This window comes from Lactuca serriola, chromosome 4 (genome assembly GCF_051521515.1).
Source record: "Lactuca serriola cultivar US96UC23 chromosome 4, Lser_US96UC23_V15, whole genome shotgun sequence".
Taxonomy (NCBI): domain Eukaryota; kingdom Viridiplantae; phylum Streptophyta; class Magnoliopsida; order Asterales; family Asteraceae; genus Lactuca; species Lactuca serriola.
Window position 1 is genome coordinate 187,838,543 of NC_136411.1, and position 21,228 is coordinate 187,859,770.

The 21,228-nt window shown below is 31.2% G+C and overlaps 2 protein-coding genes across 2 annotated transcripts; both read left to right on the forward strand.

Moving 5' to 3' along the window:
• Positions 1-7,179: 7,179 nt before the first annotated feature.
• On the forward strand, positions 7,180-8,678 carry LOC145103047 (V-type proton ATPase subunit c''2-like). Its single transcript, XM_079040580.1, has 4 exons — positions 7,180-7,440; positions 7,532-7,609; positions 8,021-8,191; positions 8,277-8,678. The coding sequence occupies exons 1-4, from the start codon at positions 7,310-7,312 to the stop codon at positions 8,443-8,445; spliced, it is 549 nt and encodes a 182-aa protein (XP_078896706.1). The 5' UTR covers positions 7,180-7,309; the 3' UTR covers positions 8,446-8,678.
• Positions 8,679-12,621: 3,943 nt separating this feature from the next.
• LOC145103049 (uncharacterized) lies at positions 12,622-16,631 on the forward strand. Its single transcript, XM_079040581.1, has 7 exons — positions 12,622-13,175; positions 13,484-13,619; positions 13,701-13,782; positions 13,877-14,052; positions 15,466-15,603; positions 15,691-15,830; positions 16,240-16,631. Exons 1-7 carry the CDS (start codon positions 13,058-13,060, stop codon positions 16,506-16,508), a joined length of 1,059 nt encoding a protein of 352 aa, XP_078896707.1. The 5' UTR covers positions 12,622-13,057; the 3' UTR covers positions 16,509-16,631.
• Positions 16,632-21,228: the final 4,597 nt, after the last annotated feature.

Consider the following 21,228-nt stretch of genomic DNA (forward strand, 5'->3'; position numbering starts at 1 on the left):
ATTGCACCTATATTCCTAAATGGACCATTTAGCTGATGATGACCAAGTATATTGTTGTCAACTTAAATTCAGCAGCGAGATCTACAGACAACCTTTTAAACAGTTCAATTTTAGATGTACTAGAACGTGTTCCCCACTTCTCGACATACCCTGCTAATCAAGAACTTCCAAAGAACTCTTTACTTTAGGTGAGTATTCAATCATTAAGTGAGAAGATAGATATAGAAATGCATATGTTGTATCCCAGGTCGGATGTCTTCCAATCACACAGAAGGAACAACATATGACTAACACAGATAAAGGGTTAGATAGATAGTAGGGTGCATATACTGTGTCCCAGGTCGGATCTTCCGATCACGTAGAGGGGATAACATATGGCTAACAGACAGAAAGAATTTCATATATAAGAAGATGCATAGATATAGAATTGCATATGTTGCATTCCAAGTCAGATATGTTCCAATCGCGCAAAGGAAGCAACATATGACAGATAGATAGAAAGCAAGAAAATAATTTCCTACAAACCTACTTTATCAGAACCCCAATCGCCCTATCAGTACTGGAATTAAGGACATAAGTCCGTACATCGAGGAAATGTTGAACCAGAATTCTAGATACATATGACTTTAATGTATCTCGCAGGTTCCCATGTTTATCTCACTGATCAATCTATCCAAGCGTCGTATTGTCAGTCCAAATAAAACTATCTAATTCCATACTGTCAAGTCCTTTCATTGTTAGCTATGTCTAGCCCTTTTGAATCATTCTTGCCTACCAGCACATTAAACACATAGTCTAAACAATTCGGCTTTAGTGCATTACACAAATTTCAGATTGCCCTTTAACACTAAGCTTCATATCACTTCCCAATAACACCTACCAAAGAAACTCATATTTTTTTAATTTTTGATTTTTTTTTTGTATTTTGATTTCTCCCCCTTAATTTGGGCATAGCGAAGAAATAAAATAAATGCGCAAAATTAAAAAAAAATTCTTTGAAACAAATCATTTTAAGAAGACTCATGAGTATCGAGAAGAAAACTCAAACCGTAAGTCACCAATTGAATTTGCATTCAGATGATCTGAGAACAACACATATATTTCAACCTCGTAACAGATCCGAAAATTCTTCACATCGTTAAGTACAATACCCATTTGTGATCCTCTTCTTTCTTCCTTTCTTGCAAAGAACACATAATATCATAAGCAAATAATCACAGAAACCTCAACAAATACTGGCATACCAAACAATTATCACGAAGACTGTCATCTCACTATAAACATCACTAGTGGGCCGGCATTGGTGCCTTCAATCCAAAGATACAAGGAAGGTAAACTCACCTCAAAAGAAAGACGAACCCTACAACTGCTTCTACTGCGAACCGGCTCCAAACATTGAACCAAAACCCCAAAACTAAACTCCATCAATACACATGCCTAAATCCAAGCACTAGGCCCACTAATAGCCGAACTAACCAAGCCCACAATTAGCCCAAGCTCATTGGGCCCAATCAATACCCAACTCCATTGGGCCCACTAAATCCCAATTCACCATCCAAGGCCCATTAGGGAAAACCCAACAAGGCAAGCCCAAACAGAAGTCCATTACTCTAAAATCATTAGTCCATTATGATCCGAAACCAAAGGATAAGTCCAAGACCAAGTTAGCCAACAATCAAAGAACCCAAACTTGCACAGGAGGTCTCACATCGTGAACACCTTATGCTCACATCCTAAGGTCGTGAATTTTACCCAGAAACTTCCTTGAACATGCTCTCACATTGTGAGGTCTTATTCCTCACGTCGTGAGTCCAGATTTGACCAAAAATGAGCATTAAGCTCCTAATCCATTAAGCCTTAACATAGCATAGTCTAGAGGGTCTTCCTTGACCCCAAGGGCCATAAAATCGAAGCTTTTTGGTCATGTATGTCCAATACATGACTTAAAAACCAACTTAGGTCAAAATGGAGGAAAAGGACCAAGACTCAAGCTTGGAATCCAAAACCATGACCAAAATCCAAATCCAAGACTTATAAGACTTAAGATACCACCATGATCCATAAAGTTGCCAACTTTAAGGATCCTATGTATGCTAACAACATTAGTCATCATTCATATGGACATGTAATGTAAACAAATGATTGTTAGATCTTTTATGCACACAAATGTGTGTGGACCCATCATATCCACCATAAGGGATGGCATATACTACAATGTCACATTTATTAATAGGTGTAGTGTGCGTGGTTATGTTTATATTATTAGACATAATTTTAACAATTTGAAAAGTTTCAAAGTGTATCAAAATTAAGTAAGAAATCAATTGGGCATGAAGATAAATGATCTCTAATCTGAAAGGAAAGAAGAATGCCTTAGTATCGGTTTCTTCGATCATCTTAGAGATTATGTAATGGTTTTCATAATTGGATTCTTCAAGGATAGCATGATGTAATGATGTTACTAAAAAGAGAATCAAATGCTATATGGTTCGATCTGTAATGAGTCGTGCTTCACTCTCATTCATGTATTTTTTTAGAATATACAGTTGAAATAGTAGAGCATATTTTTGAACCATGTATCTAACTATGTCGGTTTGAAAACACCTCATGAAATGTGGAGATGGAAAGTTCCCTTACATTCAGATCTGGTGTTGTGAGGTTCATTAGACGAGAAACCAATGACTGACTCGACTCAAGATTTAAGAAGTGTTATGTTGTCGGGTATTCACTAAAAATGCTTTATATATGTGATGCTTATAGCTCAAAAGGAATGTTACTTGAGAGAAAGAACATATATATATATATATATATATATATATATATATCAAGAAGTTAGTGCGAGTCATATTAATCTTGAAGAAATTCAAGATATGGCTGACAATGAACCTATAGTTGGCACTAGCTCTCAACCTAAGGTTGAAATACCAATTGAGTCGAATGATATTATCCTGTCTCTTCGTATATCTGGTAGAGTTAGAGCACCTCACAAGGTTATAAGTATCATCTAACTGTTAAAGTAGACACATCGATTAATGATAAAACATTGATAAATTTTGATAAGCCTAATAGCTACTAGGAAGCAGTGGTGTGCCATATGGCTACCATTAGAAGATTATAAGGATAACAAAGTTCAATCCATGAAGGATAACTAATTTTGAATTTGGTTGATCCAAAGCCTCGTCTTGTGACAATGGGTAGGAATTAGATCTTCAATGTGAAAACTAAGATGGATATGAATATACACATATTCAAAGCTAGTATGGTGGAAAAGAGTTTCACTCAAACTCAAGAAATTGATTATGATGAAACATTCTCACGAGTAGCTGAGAAATGTCTATTCGGTTATTTGTCACAATTGTTTGCTTCTTTGATATAAGATATGGTAAAGTAAATTTTTAAACAAATTTCCGCAATAGGAAACTTATAAAGGATATATGACATATTTTGAAAGGATTTAAACATACAAAGTATCCAAACAAGGTGTGTAAGCTTGAAAAATCTATTCGTAGATTTAAGAAAGCATTATGTTGCAAGGAATTTGTTCTTCCATAAGAAAGTCAAAGAATTTTGTCTTTTTAGAAGTTCATATTAGTCTTGAGCACATGTCAAAACTAGTGGGAGTGTCGTTATTTTCCTGGTATTACATGTTGTTGACAATACTACTCATGAGAAACGTTGTCTCTAAGTTGCAAAATGAAAAAGCTCAAAAATTGTTTCATTATGATGGAAAAGGGAAGCAACATTGATACTTGGTATTTGGATCTAAAAGTAAAGATTGAAATGTCTAATAGGATTTAGTTAAAGCATAATATGTTGGATGATTCCAATATAGAAAAATTCCAAGAAAGCGATTGTTCATATGCTTCATAGCAAGGAATTGAGTGAATCTCAAAATTCATTTGTACTATGAAAATGAGAGGATGAGTGGAGTCCCACATGCTTCGGATATAGGATCAATCATGAATGATATAACTTCTTCTTATTATGATTTATCTGATATTTTGAGCACCGTGAGATAGGATCATAAATTGGCTCGACTGAATCACTAGACAACTGTCAAGAACTTTCTGAGGTATTGAAAGATACCAATGGATGGTTACTTGTGGACAGTAGAGAACATGATCGAGAAGAGTTATAGCGACATGTATTTTAGAGATGGGTTTGATTCATAGTCTAAATGGGTATTCATTTTAAGTTGTAGCATGAAAGGTTTCATGCAAGAGATGGTGGTATATTTGACAATGTGGGTGAGACCACATTAGTGTAAGTAAAGTATCCAAGGAGCGTACCTGGACTGGAAAACTTCATATCTGTTCTTAGATTTGTTTTGAGTAACAAATTGTCATTAAAAATATTCAATGAAAGTGCAGTCATATTGACTAAGGATTCTTGAAAACACGGAAGGTCAATACATAGAATGAGGGAATTCAATTACATCCAATAAAGGGTTGAGGATGCAGATCTAGTTGTAAAGAAAATATCTTTTCTATCATCCGTTCATAATAGTGACGACTAAAGGAAAACATGATATTCACGCTAAGAGAATTTACATGAGAAATGTTGACAAGTTTAGTCGATTACACTAAAACATTTATACAATAAATAAATCTGTAATTGTTATAGTGATCAAATACTAGGGAATTATTTATATTTAAAGAGTATGATGCCATAGAGCAATTAGTTTATTATTGTATTCCGTTTTGCATGTTACTTCCTGAATATTAATTTATTCGGAATGTCACAGTCAGTCGTACTTTTGGGAGTAGGGATTACTGTAATATTCATAAGTACTTGGAATATAGAGATTTGAAGTATTAGTTAAACATACACTTAGAGATTACTTCATGTATTCAATCATGAGTATTATATTCTTCAAATAGAGATATATAAGTCATATTTTGCAAATAAGTTATGCATTGTTTTAATCCAACACATCTCGTAACTAGGTGTTATAAAGTGTAATTACATGCATGATTTGGTCACTAAAATGTATGATTATATAGTTAAAGTTTATTAATTCATTTTGCCTTAACCAGTGTTGCAGAAACCAACATTGGCGGCCGATTAGTCGGCGATTAATTGTTTTACGGTCTTGAATCGATTACGATTAGGTGTTTGACATAAATTGGTCAAAATCAGTCAAACTCAGTCTTGGCAGTCCTCGTCGGTCATAGGAGGGAAATATTTTAAAATTTTAAAATTTTTAATTTTCAAATATCACACCAAAATTTTTAATTTTCAAAATTTTAAGCTTTCAAATTTTAAGATAATAGTATAAATTTAAAAATTTAAAAATTTAAAATTTTACATTTTCAAATACTTAATTTTTAGTAAATATTAATTTTTTAAATAATTTTTTAGCATATATATATATATATATATATATATATATATATATATATATATATATATATATATATATATATAAACAAAACAAATGATAATTATCCAGATAATTTCTTTTTTCTCTCCTAAACATAAACGAAAAAACTTTTTGATCGTCTTCCTAAGGCCTAAATCCCTTTATTGTCTTCTAACGGTCATGTTTTGCATAAATGGGCAACACATGCTTTTACTCAACTTTTATTTTGATATTTTGTCTTATATCTAAAATACCATCAATCATGCACAATTTAATGAAATAATTTCATACAAAATTATGAACAATTAACCATTACACAAACCCTTTTCTTATTGATCCCCTATACATCAGCAACTAGTTTTTAAATAATTCACCAATATATTTAACAAACAATACATACTTTTCTCCGAAACACATATAAAAACATATTAGTAAACCCGAAAAACCAAATAATTCCCTGAATGTCTAATTCAGAATTTAATACTAAATAAATAAAGACTTGAAAATATTTCCAAACATTCACAAAAGTTCTACAACTCAACAATCTCTACAAGTTGGATTCTTAGACTTTGGCATGAATAATGCTTGAACAATTCTATCTAAAAAACATAACTTTGATTTGACTGTTCTTCCCCATATTAGTTCCAAAATATGTTGCTTGCAATATGCATGCGTTCAACTTTAAGATTGTTTGTCATTTTCTTGTTTTCTTTCTTCAATCACATCACACATACAGACATATTTAACGTCAACTATTTTATAGTAAGGTTGTTAAAACATCTTACAAAAAACCCAACTAGTCAAAATTGACCAAATTAACTCCCCAACAATTAAATTAAAGGTTGAAGAATATATAGCTAAATTAAAAATAAAGATGTTGCAATTAACCTTTTAGTCATTTGATTGTTACTTTAAATAATTCTACTAACTGATTTTTCTAAAAAATAAATAAATATCTATATAAATTTTAAATTAAAAAATTTATTTCAAATAATATAGAGGTGCACAAAAAAACTTGTTCGGGATCCGAACTGGTCACCGAATCGGTAAACCGGTTCACTATGAACCAGTCTACTATAAACCGGTCCACTATGAACTGAACCAATTTAAGAACCGATCCGCCGATTTGCACCCGTTTGAGATTTTAGACATCGAAACCAATTTAGAACCGATTTAATAACGGGGAACCGGTAGTCAAACCGATCGAACCGGTTTAGAACCGTTTGAACCGGTTTAGGTTCGAGTTTTTCTATGATGGAATCGGTTTGAACTGAACCAGTTTATGGCTGAACTAGTATTACTATGCTTGAATAGGAACCGAACCGGTTCGGTTTGAAAAAAACGGTTTGTACACCTCTAAAGTAATAAAAGATAGAGTAAATTACACGAATGGTCTCTATAGTTTGGGGTAATTTGCATGTTGGGTCCCTAACTTATTTTTTTAATTCGAAAAGTCCCTATTGTTTGTTTTTGTTACGCGATTGGTCCCTGTTGTTTGTTTTTGTTACACGCTTGGTTCATGTTTTACCTAAAAATACTATTATTTAAATATAAAAAAATGGTAGGGAATGGTAGGTAAGGTGAATGTGTATGGTTGGGGGTGTGTTTATTTAAATAAATTAAAAAATCAATGGCAAAATAGTTTTTTAGGTAAGACAGGGACCAAACACGTAACAGAAACAAATAGTATGGACCTTCCGAATTAAAAGAAACAAATTAAGAACCAAACGTACAAATTATGCTAAACCATAAGGACCATTAGTGTAATTTACTCTAAAAGATAAGCCAAACCTTTGTGATTTGTATGGGACTGGGCTGGGCTCAATACCAATCCAAATCCTGTTGTGATCCGACCCGACCTGAGTGGTTATTGAAAATTTGTGATGCACAACTAACATGATAATCTTCGTCATCAGAAACATCGTGTTGTGAATTCTGAATCTGAAGATGTCTGGAACTGCGATAGTGATAGGGGCATCAAGCTCATGGGCTCGGGCGTTGGTCAAGATTTCGCCCTATACGTTTTCGGCCATCGGAATCGCTATATCGATCGGCGTTTCTGTCCTTGGTGCTGCTTGGTTTGAATCTTCTAACTCTCTTCTCTTCAATCATGTTAGGGTTTCGATTTTCAATTCGATAATGATTGTAGATCGTCCTTCTGTTTTTTAGGGGAATTTACATTACAGGAAGTAGTTTGATTGGTGCTGCCATTAAAGCCCCGCGCATTACCTCCAAAAATCTAATCAGGTTCCTTTTTTCACTCCTAGGGTTTAATTTGATTTGATTTATAATACGATCCCAATATATGATCTGACTATCTTACCTGATTCATTACGGAAGTCCACGAATATCAAAATCGCATGTATCTGCTGAGAAATTGTGCGTTTTTTTAGGGCTACAGAATGATAGATAAATATACCAGGATCTTCAATAACTGTTGAGAAAAATGCAATTTAAGATCGAATGGAGCTTCACTTGCATGATGATCTCTTTCCAATTACAAAAATACCATTAATTTTGCACTAGATGATATAAGATCCATGGTTGACCAATTGTCCAGTTGATACATGAACTTGATGCGATTGATTGATGTATTTCATCTTGACAGGATCAAAACTAGAATTCTACTTGTTTAATTTTGCCATTTTTTATTTCCAGTGTAATTTTCTGTGAAGCTGTTGCTATATACGGAGTGATTGTAGCAATCATTCTTCAAACAAAACTGGAAAGTGTCCCAGCATCACAGACATATGCACCAGAATCCATGAGAGCAGGATACGCAATATTTGCCTCAGGAATCATCGTGGGCTTTGCAAATCTTGTGTGTGGGTATGTTATGAAAATATATAATTATATATCTTAAGTTCATTAAGTTAAAAAGAAAGAGATACTCAGTTTAGTTTATCGTTTACAGGTTATGTGTTGGAATAATTGGAAGTAGCTGTGCTTTATCAGATGCACAAAACTCATCCCTTTTTGTGAAGATTTTGGTGATAGAAATATTTGGAAGTGCTCTTGGATTGTTTGGAGTAATCGTTGGGATTATAATGTCTGCTCAAGCAACATGGCCTACTAATGTGTGAGTCACATTCACACGTTCACCATCTCTTTCTTGTATCTGTATGCAAAAAAAAAAGAAAAAAAGTTATTCATTATTTTGATCTCTACTGCATTTACTATATAATGATATCTTATGTTTGTTTGTTCAATTTGAAACACTTTTTATGTAGCCATAAGATAAGATTTTTCCAGATTGATTGATGACCAATAATGTTTCTCATTTATGTAATGGAGCCCATGAGCACGAATCTTTAAATTTTTTGTTTGAAGTATATTTTTCTTTTATTGTGATGTATTTATGAAAATGAAAAAAAAAAGGTCTTTTTTTTTTATATCAAAGTTGGGATGTTACAACAAGATCTAAAATTTGTAGTCTTAATCGGTGTATTTAGCAAAAAGAATTTAATTCGTGAGTTGGATTCAAACTTAGCAATGGTTATATATGGATTTAAGGCTTATCAAGATTTGTTAGAATTAATTATTAATCTAAATATAGTGATTAAATGGCTTTGTTTCTGTTAAGGTTCGATCAAAAGTTTCATTGTTAATGGATACAAAAACATTTCCTTGATCATTTGGCACCTTAATAAGCTTGAACACCCATAAGCCAAAGGTTGGCTATCGATTGACCTCTGTTTCGAATGTGATGGTTTTAAGAAGGTTTGAATGTGATGGTTTTAAGAAGGTGATGGGAGTGAAGGGTGAGATATTTTCTATTTTAGTAATTACTGGATAGTTATAATTTAAAAAAAAAACTGTAAAAAAATAAAAATAAATTAGGTAAAATAGTCTTTTCAATTTTAAGAAAGAACAAATCCACAACCAACCTAGGTGAAAAGGACCATCTACACAATTTTGAAAAGGTTTGGACCATACCTAAAGAAAATAAGAAACCACATGGATCATTTATGCAACTTTGTCTTGAAGGTATTCCTTAATATACAGTTAAGTGATTTTTAATGTGAAATATTGTTTCATTAATGCATATATAATGCATCTTCAACACATGAATGACAGTATCAAGCAATCCAAACATATTTAAAACAAAATCTAGACTTTTGAACTCAAGTGACTTAGAATCTTATTAGAGGTACAAATCATGTTTACTTGGAAAATGAAAATCTATCCTTTTTGAGGAAAAAAAATATTATAAAGTTGATGCATTAATATGTCTCATGATTTTTGATATTTAGGGTGCATTATCCATTATTTGATGTTAGATGTTTTTAATTTTAAAGTGTAAATATAAAAGGATTAAAATGGTGTTTAATTGTGTAACCGGATGAATGTATAAAAATGATGATGAGTCATGAATGAAACTTCCTTATGATGAAATGTACGCATGTTGTAAATTTCAAAGTATATTTTTATAATACAGTAGAAGCCTTAATCGTGATGAAAATGAAATATTGGTGATTTGTGAAAGCAACCATTTCTATTGGGGAAGTAAATTGAATTAAAAAAAAAAAGTAAATTGAATTAAAACTTAGTTGTTAAGGTAAGGCCTCGATTTAGAAAAAGTTGTGTGGTTAATGTGTGAGAAATGGTAAGAACCTTATGGATAAAACCCCTAAGGCTTTTGGTTTTGTAGCATCGCTATTGTTTGGGAGAAAAGAAAACGAAGACTTGAATGATTTCATGTTTGAAATTGGTTTAACATAATTAAACGCGAGTTCAACTCCGAATATCATTAAAATATGAGTTTCTTTCCATTTCAAAGGTTCCAAAAAATGGAAATCATGACACTACGGTGAGATCGGCCATTGCAAATGAAAATGGCCTAAGGCACTGGAAGAGGTGAAAAAGAACAAGGCCAGTGAAGCTATCACATCATGTATGTGATAGAAATTCATTGACCACATATTTTTTTCAAAATTTTTTATTCTAATAAAAAAATGTTTTTTTTTTCTTTTGTTACGTGTCACCTTATTAGATCTCATAATTAATGTTATGCCACTTGTCAACATATTGATTATCCATGTCAAATTTCAAAACTTAAATTTCTCATTCGATTTACTTTAATAACATTATAATAAAAATAAAAATAAAAATAAAATTAATACAAATTATAAGGTCACATATTTATTTCAATCAACAATTATAACTTTATATAACTAAAAAATATATCTTAAATAATAATTTATTTAAAATAATTAATTAATAATTTTGAGCTTTTACTATAAAAGTTTAATTAATTTTATAACTGTGGTGCCTACGGATTATAAACTAGTTTGTAAGAACACAAAAGTTCGGCAAGTTGGGTAAAAAAAGGATTTAAAAGCTGACAACAACACAAGAGTTAGTATCATTTGAACTCTATAAACTTTCATTTCCTTCCATGGTTTTAAAAGGATTTAAAAGCTGACAACAACGCAAGAGTTAGTATCATTTGAACTCTATAAACTTAAAAAAAGGATTTAAAAGCTGACAACAACACAAGAGTTAGTATCATTTGAACTCTATAAACTTTCATTTCCTTCCATGGTTTTGTAACGTTTGAGAATTTTCTTATTTTGTGCATAGTTTTGAACTCTATAAACTTTCATTTCCTTCCATGGTTTTGTAACATTTGAGGATTTTCTTATTTTGTGTGTAGTTTGACAAGTAACATTGTTCTTTTAGTTGCTTTTATTGAATGATGCTTTTGATTATTTTGTCAAAAATAAAACTATTTCTATTTATAGTTATAGAAATTTTTAATGAATACAATTTCTCAATGTAGACATTCATTCTAGAAATGAAATACCTATATATAATTTAAAACATATAAAACTAATTTTAATTAAACATATCGCCATCATTGTCGACTTAGACATAAATTAGTTAGACATAAGTTAGAAGTGCATATCTAAACTCCACAACTATGAACAATTATACTTATTTGATTTGGAATCTTATGTATGTCGGACAATGATGACCAAATGTTTACTTGGAGAAGTTACAAAGGCCCTTTTTAGTAGAAAAGGTAATAGACATGATCTTAAATTTTAGGTCTAACACATAATCATGTTTGTGGACCATTATTATACATAACTAGAGGTGGATATAGATACATTACTCACATTTACTGATGATACAATGCTTTATTTTTAAAGAAACCCTTTCAACTCACACAACATAAAATATGATTTTTTCAAAACATTTAATGAATACTACTCAAAACCTAACTGGAAGTCAATTCGCATATAAGACCATTAGTAAAGGGATAAAGTAAAATAATCGTCATGACTAATAGTCTAAGTCTCCAAATGTACAAAAGTCTTTAGCATATCTAAAGTATCCTATACGGTCATTCGGAGTACATATCACAAACCTTGGTGGTTTGTGATCGGTCATGGTCTCTGTGATTTGTGGTATGTAGCACGAGTGATCACATTCAATATCAGTCTTTCTTTATCTTTCTCTACATTTTAAATAATAAACACATTTTTTTATTTAAATAATAAAAAAAATAAGAAAGATATAGTGATGTGCACCGGTGAGTATACCAACCTAATATGGTTGTGTGTGGTGAGGATGTGATAGTGATGTGATACCTATCATATTTGTGGTTATTAATGGGTACTTCAAAAAACCTAAGGTATTGACTACTAACCATCATTTGAGACACAATGTAGGACTAGAAAACATGATAAGATACAAAGACGTCAACTCACATAAAGTATGTATAACAATCTCTTTATAAAATTGATCCCAAAATAAAACACATTACATATAATAATCATATAATATACTTTAAAACAAAATCAAAGGGCCTTTGACATAGTGATATCCGAAGTTAACATATATGTGTCTTTAAGCCAAAGGTTAAGGGTTTTAGTCCAAATATAGACAAAATGTATAGATTTAGAAATAAAATAATTTATATAAGCCGTTCTAAAAATACACATTCTAAAATAAAAATAATTAGTAACTTATACGACATTAATTTATATGGTTTTTAACATTATTCAGAAACTATATTGATTAAGTTATAAATAATTAACAAGCACAATTATCAAAAAATATTGATTAAGACAACTTTACCATAAGGGCTTCTTTGTAAATCATTTGAGTGACAAGGGCATCTAACCGAATATTCCATAACATTGGGGATGAAAATGGAAACGTTAAGGAACACCAGGGACCACCATCAAGAAAGAAATCCCAAATCATCGACCCTATAAAAATCAAGAAATGCATCAATGGCAGCCTTGCGCCTAGCCCTGTACGCAGTAGTCTTATATATCTTACTTTTTAGTATTATTTTTGTTTCATTTTTGTTTATTTGTAGTTCCCAGAAATAATTCCATCTGTTCTTCGCATATCTTGGGGTTAGGAGGTGTGGATTCATCTTATTGAAGCGATCAAAAGTTCAAAAGTTAGGTTTCCCACCTGTGTTGATTGCCGCCATTCTCCTTCTTACACATATAATATATAGTATTTCTTGTAAGATTTCGCTATTGATATCGATACAACAATCAAGATTTATCGTTTAGGCAATTGTGCGCATTTTTTGGGGTCAATTGTCGATTGTCGATTTCTAGGTTTTAGTCCTTGATTTCTAGATTTAGGATCGGGGACTTGGATTTCAATTTCCAGCTAAAGGATATCATATTTTAAGGTTTTCTGTAATTCGGGTTTGTAAGAGAGATTATGGATAAGAAGAAGGTCGCAGTTCCTCTCGTATGCCATGGGCATTCTCGGCCAGTAGTTGATTTGTTCTATAGCCCGATCACTCCAGATGGGTTTTTCCTTATCAGTGCCAGCAAAGGTTCGTCGTACATCTCCATCCCCAATTTTACTTCAAATAAAATTGTATATCAACTCCCATCTTATACTTTCTACAGTCTGGTAAAACAATCATAAATATTAGATCGGAGCATCATATCAACATTTGGATTCATCAACTGTATCTATTAGTCATGAGAAGGTTAATTTAAGCACAATAGATATGATCATGATCAAGAAATCAAGTTTTGGATAAAGTTTACTGATATGAACAATTTGTCCCTTCATCACATTGCATATTGTGTATACGATAACCAAAATAAATTCGATCTTTTGTTACTCTTTATTCAGATTCGACTCCTATGCTTAGAAATGGAGAAACTGGAGACTGGATAGGAACCTTTGAAGGGCATAAAGGTGCCGTATGGAGTTGCTGTCTTGATACTAATGCTCTACGTGCTGCATCAGCATCTGCTGATTTTTCAGCGTATGTGTTCATCATCATAAAAAGCTCTTCTTTTTGTTAATATTATAACAAAAATTTCCTTTCTGAATGTAATCTTTGCAGGAAATTATGGGATGCATTAACTGGAGATGTGCTGCATTCATTTGACCACAAGCATATTGTTCGAGCATGTTCTTTTTCAGAGGTTCTTTCATCTTTCTTTATAGTTTATACACAGAAATATGTATTATGAAGGAAGATTCTGATAGAAATCAGACATTTTTTGTAAAAAATTTCAGGATACACATTATCTTCTGACTGGTGGATTTGAGAAAATGCTTCGTATATTTGATTTAAATCGACCAGATGCTCCTCCAAGAGAATTTGTAGATTCACCAGGCTCTGTGAGGACTGTTGCATGGCTACATAGTGATCAAACAATATTAAGTTCTTGCTCTGATTCTGGTGGTGTAAGGTATGTCATGTATCTCATGAACTCCTCTCATGTTACAATTGATGATTTTTGTGAAATTTGTTTGTTGGGATGTAAGGGTAAAATGGTCGTTTCGTTTTATCTAGAGACGATTTAGTCAGTCTAGAAAAGAAACTTATACAACACATTATCAAGATACACATCATTACCCAAACAATTCAACCACTTTACCCATACATGACTTGAGGGTTATTTTCATATATGGAAAATTTATAATGAAACAGGGGAATAATTTAGGTTTTTTATTATAATTTGTTCATTCATTCAGTCATTCCTATTGTATTAATAGTCACATGGAGTGTTGATTGGACCCCACATCTATATCATATTCTCAACATTCATTTGTATTTATCGGATACACGTGCATAGACATTTGTGGACCACATCACATGGAATCAAACATTTTGTAAATTTAATGTATGATATCTACATGACACCCGTTATAATCATTGGATTAAAGAAAATTATACCACATAAGCAGTAATGATCATGCATTTATGATGCTCATGCATCTGGTTTGGTAAATAATAAAGCAAGATTTTAAATCTTGGAAAACAATGGTGAAATCATCTAACAAGGATTAAATTCCCCCCCAAAAAATAGAGCTCCATGTGGAAATTTAATCATGATTTCAGCTATGGGAAAAGAAGATTTAGGTCACTGGATGATGCTAGGGTTTCCAAGAACACAAATGGGTATTTCAAGAAAGTAGAATCTCCCTCAAGGGTATTGAACAAATAGTCATAATCAATCTAATAATATAATTGGAAAGATAAAAGCATCGAGTTTTACCAGAAATGTTGATGATGATTGGAAGAAGAAAAAGAAGAGAAATAAAAAGAATTCGATAGAGAAGATGATTGATTCACAATAGACACTTCAATAGAAAGGTGGGTGAATTCTATATTAATTTAAATCCAGAGTTTCATAGAATTTGGTTTATATTTAGAGTTCTTGAAGATGAGGGAGGCAAAAGAAGATGGGAAGAACAAGGGCATAATGATCAATTTAAAAAAAATAGCCGTTAGTTTGTTACCAAAGAAGAGCAACCCATTGGACTGAAACCCTAATTTTTGAATAACGACAGGGACTATTTTTGTAATGTGGTCAAAATTTATGTACTTTTTGTAGATTAGATTAGATTGATTTGAAGATGGGAAATGTGGCCACAAAATTGATTCAATAATTTGCACTCCAGTTGTCTTGTTTTGTGCCACATGGAGAAATCAGAGTTCTCTTCATTTGACATGATTGATTGGACATATTGCAAAACTTTGTAAACATTTCTGTAGAACAGAATAATTTCAATAAGACAACTTTTTTTTTTTTGTATTGATTTAGTTGTTGAATTAATGGATTACAAATTGTTTTTTTTTTTGTAAATTTAAAAATCAGGCTTTGGGATGTGAGAAGTGGGAAGATTGTTCATACTCTTGAAACAAAAGCATCTGTTACAAGTGCTGAAGTGAGTAAAGATGGTCGTTATATAACCACTGCAGATGGATCTTCTGTCAAGTTTTGGGATGCAAACCAGTATGTTTTCTTTTTAATAAAACCATTTTTTTAATATTTTGTATATAATACTTTATAAACTATATAATTTATATTTTTATGGTATAGTTTTGGATTGGTGAAAAGTTATGAGATGCCATGCAATGTGGAATCAGCATCATTGGAGCCAAAATTTGGTGACAAGTTTATTGCTGGAGGGGAAGACATGTGGATTCGACTATTTGACTTCAATACTGGCGAAGAAATTGGTATGATTTTTTTTTAAAAAAAAAAAATCTCTAAAAGGTCGAATATGTAAATTAGTAATTTTGCTAAAATTGAGATGTTTCAAATGGATAGAAAGTTGAACATAATGTACTTAGGTAGTGTTGGGTATGCAGTGACCAAAGAGGGAATGGAATGGAGCATTACCATTGAATGAAAATTTTAAAAAGATTAATCGTATTGAAGATTATATGAATAAAAGTAATTCATGATTATAGTATATGTGTGATGAAAATGCTCCATTCCATTCCTTCATGGCAATAGTAATGTTACATTCCGTTCCCTCTTTGAATACTGCATACCAAACGCTACCTTACTTTGTTCATTCCATTCCATCTAACCAATTATTAAAAATATTATTTTAAAAAGCGAAGGGTGTTGTTGTAAATGTAGGAATCAACAAGGGGCACCATGGTCCAGTCCATTGTGTGAGGTTTTCACCAGGGGGTGAATCATATGCATCTGGATCCGAAGATGGAACCATAAGAATATGGCAAACAATGCCTTTGACTATGAATCAGAATCAAAAGGAGAAAGAAAACTCTGTTCCAAATGGCCCATCAACCACCAAAGAGGTGGTGAACAAACCAATAACAGCCGCTGAAATTGGCACAAAATTGGAAGATTTGAAACTTGGGAAACCTACAACAACCACTAAGTAAAGTACTAAGTAAGTAAAAGTAGTAAGGGGTGGTTACTTTGTTAACATTTGTGTGTGTAAGTTTATGGTAATGGTATGGTGTCACTTCATCTTTTTGAAATAAACACGACTTGACTTGACTTTACTTGTTGATTTTGGTTGATAATTTTCTTATTATATTTCATTATAGTTCTTTTCTCTATATAATTCTTGATATACTTTTATAGTGATTGTCACAATTGATCTAGGTTATGTATTTTGATGGTGGAAAAGGGTAGGGATTAAGAGGCCGTGTACACCTCTAACTTCTAAACATCATCTTCATTTAGTTTCAGTAAACCTAAGACCTGAATGAACATTTTGAAGTAAATGAATTGGTCAGTTTTCGGTGTGTTTGGTATACTCTTTGAATGAATCAAAAGCCTTTGAATGACCTTTGATTGGTTAAGGAACTCTATCTTCTCTTAATCATTTAAAAGTTGAAATCAAAGTTGTCAAGATCCTGAAATCCTACGATCCTACCTATAAAAACATTGTCGAATCGCAAGAGGATCGTTTTATGTGTATGATTGCAGTCAGAATCTTAGGACTGGGATTTGATCCTACCATTCCTAATTTTTGATCCAGTTTTTACTATCTTTTATCAATTTACTGATTCACTTGGTCTCCTTACACAATGCGCAATCGAAAATAACCCTATTCTTGCACTGTTTTTTGAACCGTAAATGACCAACAACCATATAATTTTTTTTCTTTTTACATTTTACCTTCATCGATGGTAGATTTTGAGACCTAGCTTTAGCTTGGTATTAGTTTCTTCATTCAATAGTTTAAGCTCAACAATAAATGTGAGCTTTTTTTTTCGATTTCTTTTCTTTTACCCTTTAAGTCTTTTTCCTTGAGAGCTTGAGAAATTGTGGTTTTTAATTGAGTTTTAAAAGTTGAAATTGTTATCGATTTCCTCATTACAATTAAAGTAAACAACATGAAGGTTGTGAATTTCTATTTTTGTATTATAAATAGTTAGTATTAGTACTCTTTTTAGCTATTTAACCATGTTATTAACCACTAAATGATCATTACTTTTCTTTTTAGAGCTATTTAACTACGATATACGGGAAAAAGTTTTATATATGATCAATTACCTTTTTATTAATGTTTTGTGGGATCTTAGGATCTCAATCCCAGTGTTACAATCTCGATCTTGCAAACCTAAAAAAAATCATATGTAGGATCTCGATCTTTACTACTTTGGTTGAAATCATTCAATAGTTCATTTATATCAAACATGCTAATTCCTATGAAGATTAAAGCCTACAAATAAAAAAAAAAATTAATTAAATAGTAGAGATGCTTTTTGGAATCTTCATTTTTATCTAACACCTTAATTCCTATAAAGATAAAGCATGCAATTAAAAAAATCAAATAGTTCGAAATATGCTTTATGTGGAAAGATAATTCTTACTTAAAGATAAAGTCAATTATATCTAAACAAATCTTATTTAAATTTGAAAATAGAAAAAAAAATTTTCCAGTGTTGGTCACTCAATTTAAGCTAGAGATAGCATAAGGCGAAATTGATACTGACCTATCTGAGATTTCCAAATACCGAATTGGATGGAAAGTTGATACCGAACATTGAATTTAACTAAGATTACTAGTACCGGGAATGATACCGGTTTTCGGTACTAGCACATGTATCGACGATACCAAATATCAAATTTCGTGATTTTAGAGTACAGGTAATCGTCTCATATTAACATAAACGTTGGTTTTTGGTGATTTTAATGTCATCATGCCATTTTAGTATGATGAAATTTACAGATTATCAATTTAGTTCAGATCCTTATTTTATTAAAAGTTAGGATGTACGAAGTGCATGCTTGTATAAAACGAGTTTGATCTCAGTTTAACCTATGGCGGGGGTCAAGGGGGTTGTGCTCTTGACGAATAAAATCAATATTTGATGATGGTTGATACCTTTGGTAATCAAAAGAATCTAAATTCTATAAAACCCAAGTTTGTGATATTTTATCAGTACCTTGAAAAAGATTGTTCCTTGAAGGATTATCTCACAGTCTAAATTTTATGTAACTCATGCATAAGATTGAAGTATCATATTCGAAAAGTGCTGTAAATGTCTCAAGCACCAAGGAGGTGAAACCAATAACAGCAGCTGAAATTGGCACAAAGTTGGAAGATTTGAAACCTAAACCTACAACTACCAAGTAAGAAAGTAAGTAGCAGGGTTGGTTTTGGTTTTAACTAGAAGAACACATACAACAATTAAGATTTAAGTAAGTAGCAGGGGTGATGTTAACTAAAAGAACACCTACATGTATCTTTGTTTTACATTTGTGTGTAACTTATGCCATGGGCGGAGCCACATGAGAGCTAGGATGGCCCCAGGCCCACCCTCAAATTCTCAAAAAAAAATTGCTTTTATATTGTTAATTATTTAGAATATACAATTTTGTGCAAATATCAACATAAAATTTCTTTAGCTCAACTGATGGAGGTGTTCTCTGCCTTCAATAAGATACCTGGGTTCGAATCTAATTGTGGCCAAATTTTTAAACATAAAGCATTTAATTCCCTTTCTTTACGTCATAACTCCAACTTATAAAAAATTAAAAGATGGGTTAAATTAATTTTGTTTATAAAATAAAAAATTGTATTTAGAGGGACCCAATTTTAGTTTTAGCATAGGGTCTTCAAAATCAACGGTCTCTCTCTCTCTCTCTCTCTCTCTCTCTCTATATATATATATATATATATATATATATATATATATATATATATATGCACACACATATTTTTTCTAACTAATTTACGAGGAACAACCTAAAAAAAATTTCTGACTTCGCCCCTGACTTATGCCATGATGTCACTTCATCTTTTTGAAATAAATACGATGTGACTTAACTTGTTTATTTTAGTTGATAATTTTCTTATTATATTTCATCATTTCATGCTAGTAAGTCATCCGTTATTTTTGATATAGTTTTGTAGTGTTTGCCACAATTGATCTAGCTTATGTATTTTGTTGGTGGAAAAGGATAGAGATTAACTTCAAAACTTCTAAACATCATCTTCATCATGTAAGCCTTAAAACCTTCTAAGCATCATCTTCATGATAACCTCTAAATGAACCTTTCAGATGTGAATGAATTAATTAACATTTAACGTGTTTGTTACTGTTTTTGACGAATAAATGAGTTTTGAGCTGTTAAAGGAACTCTTACCTTCTTTTCGACCATCTAGAGGTTTATTTTTATCAAACATCCTAATTCCTATAAAGGATTAACGCCTACAATAAAAAAATCAAATAGTAGAGGTATGTTTTAATTAGAAGATAATTTTTAATTAAATATAAAATCAACTAGATCAAAATAAATTTTATTTAAAATCTGAAAATAAAAAAAAAATAACAAACTATGTTTCAGAAAATTATGAGTGTTTAAAAAAAAATAAATGGGTCGTCGTTTAAGAAAATAAATAAACCCCAAAGTTATATGTTTCAGAAAAATATGAGTGTTGCAATCATGTTAAATAATACAAAAGATGAGGTAAATATTGTTGTAAGAAAGCCACTCTTTAGCTACAAATAACAAGATTATGTTAATGTTATTTATTTTAATCAAATTCTTATAGGTTCTAGACTTTTGAAACCATGATAATCACTAAAGTACGCTCAAATACATATAAGACAAATCCTTTTTAATAAATAAAAGTTTTTTTTTGACACATGTCAATCTCTCATGAGTTTTGACATTTGTCATTTTGTGGTATTTTTGAAATAAATATTATCCACTTGTCAATTTTTTATTTATTTCAATTTTTAAAATTAAAGTCATATATTTATATATGTAAAGTATTGAATATCATATATATGATATTAAATTGCAATAAAAACGTTTTTTTTTATTTTAAAATTGTATATTATATATATATATATATATATATATATATATATATATATATATATATATATATTAAATCAATCCGTGTAATACACGAGTCTCACACCTAGTTCTTAATTACTACAAATCCCTTTCATAACATTTTATGTATTCTTTGTTTGCAAGGCGAATTTGTTGTAGCCACAAAATTATAATAATGGTTTGATTAGATTAGCTAGATTTGTTTTTTTGGACGGAAAGCAAATATTTATTTAAAAAATAAAACTGATAACTGATAACTAGGGACTAAATACAAAAAGTCTAGGTAATTACAACTTACAAGATCAATACCAAATATTCCATTACAAAAACACTGACGATTAACAAACTAACACTAAACTCATATTCTCGCATGCCGGATCCACTTCGTCATCAAACCGCTGCTGCTGCTTCTTCTCCTTCAGTCTCCCTCCATGAGAATGCGCATAAGTGTTTGATGAAATGTTCTACTAAAATAGGTAAATTTTAAACTCAGAATGTATTTATATTAAATTGTGAAGTTTGTGTGAAAATAAGTTTTAAGCTGTGAATGTATTTGTATTAATTGTGAATTTTATATAAGTTTATAATTATTCTTATAATGAACGAATGGTTTGTATTATTTCTTTTGTAAATGTATATTTTTTTTGTTTTATAAATATGTATGGATGTATTACTTTTTCATAATTATTTTGAATTAAAGTGTGAATTAGTATGAAAATGTACATTAAAGTGTGAATGATGTATTACATTGTGAATACTGTTGGAATAGTGTCTAAGGCTGCAACTATATTAGATAAG

Coding starts and splice junctions, on each gene's coding strand:
- LOC145103047 (XM_079040580.1), top strand. CDS start 7,310: ATGTCTGGAACTGCGATAGTGATAGGGGCATCAAGCTCATGGGCTCGG. Junction 7,610..8,020: donor ACCTCCAAAAATCTAATCAG/GTTCCTTTTTTC, acceptor TTTTATTTCCAG/TGTAATTTTCTGTGAAGCTG. Junction 8,192..8,276: donor TTTGCAAATCTTGTGTGTGG/GTATGTTATGAA, acceptor TATCGTTTACAG/GTTATGTGTTGGAATAATTG.
- LOC145103049 (XM_079040581.1), top strand. CDS start 13,058: ATGGATAAGAAGAAGGTCGCAGTTCCTCTCGTATGCCATGGGCATTCT. Junction 13,176..13,483: donor CCTTATCAGTGCCAGCAAAG/GTTCGTCGTACA, acceptor CTCTTTATTCAG/ATTCGACTCCTATGCTTAGA. Junction 14,053..15,465: donor TCTGATTCTGGTGGTGTAAG/GTATGTCATGTA, acceptor TTTAAAAATCAG/GCTTTGGGATGTGAGAAGTG.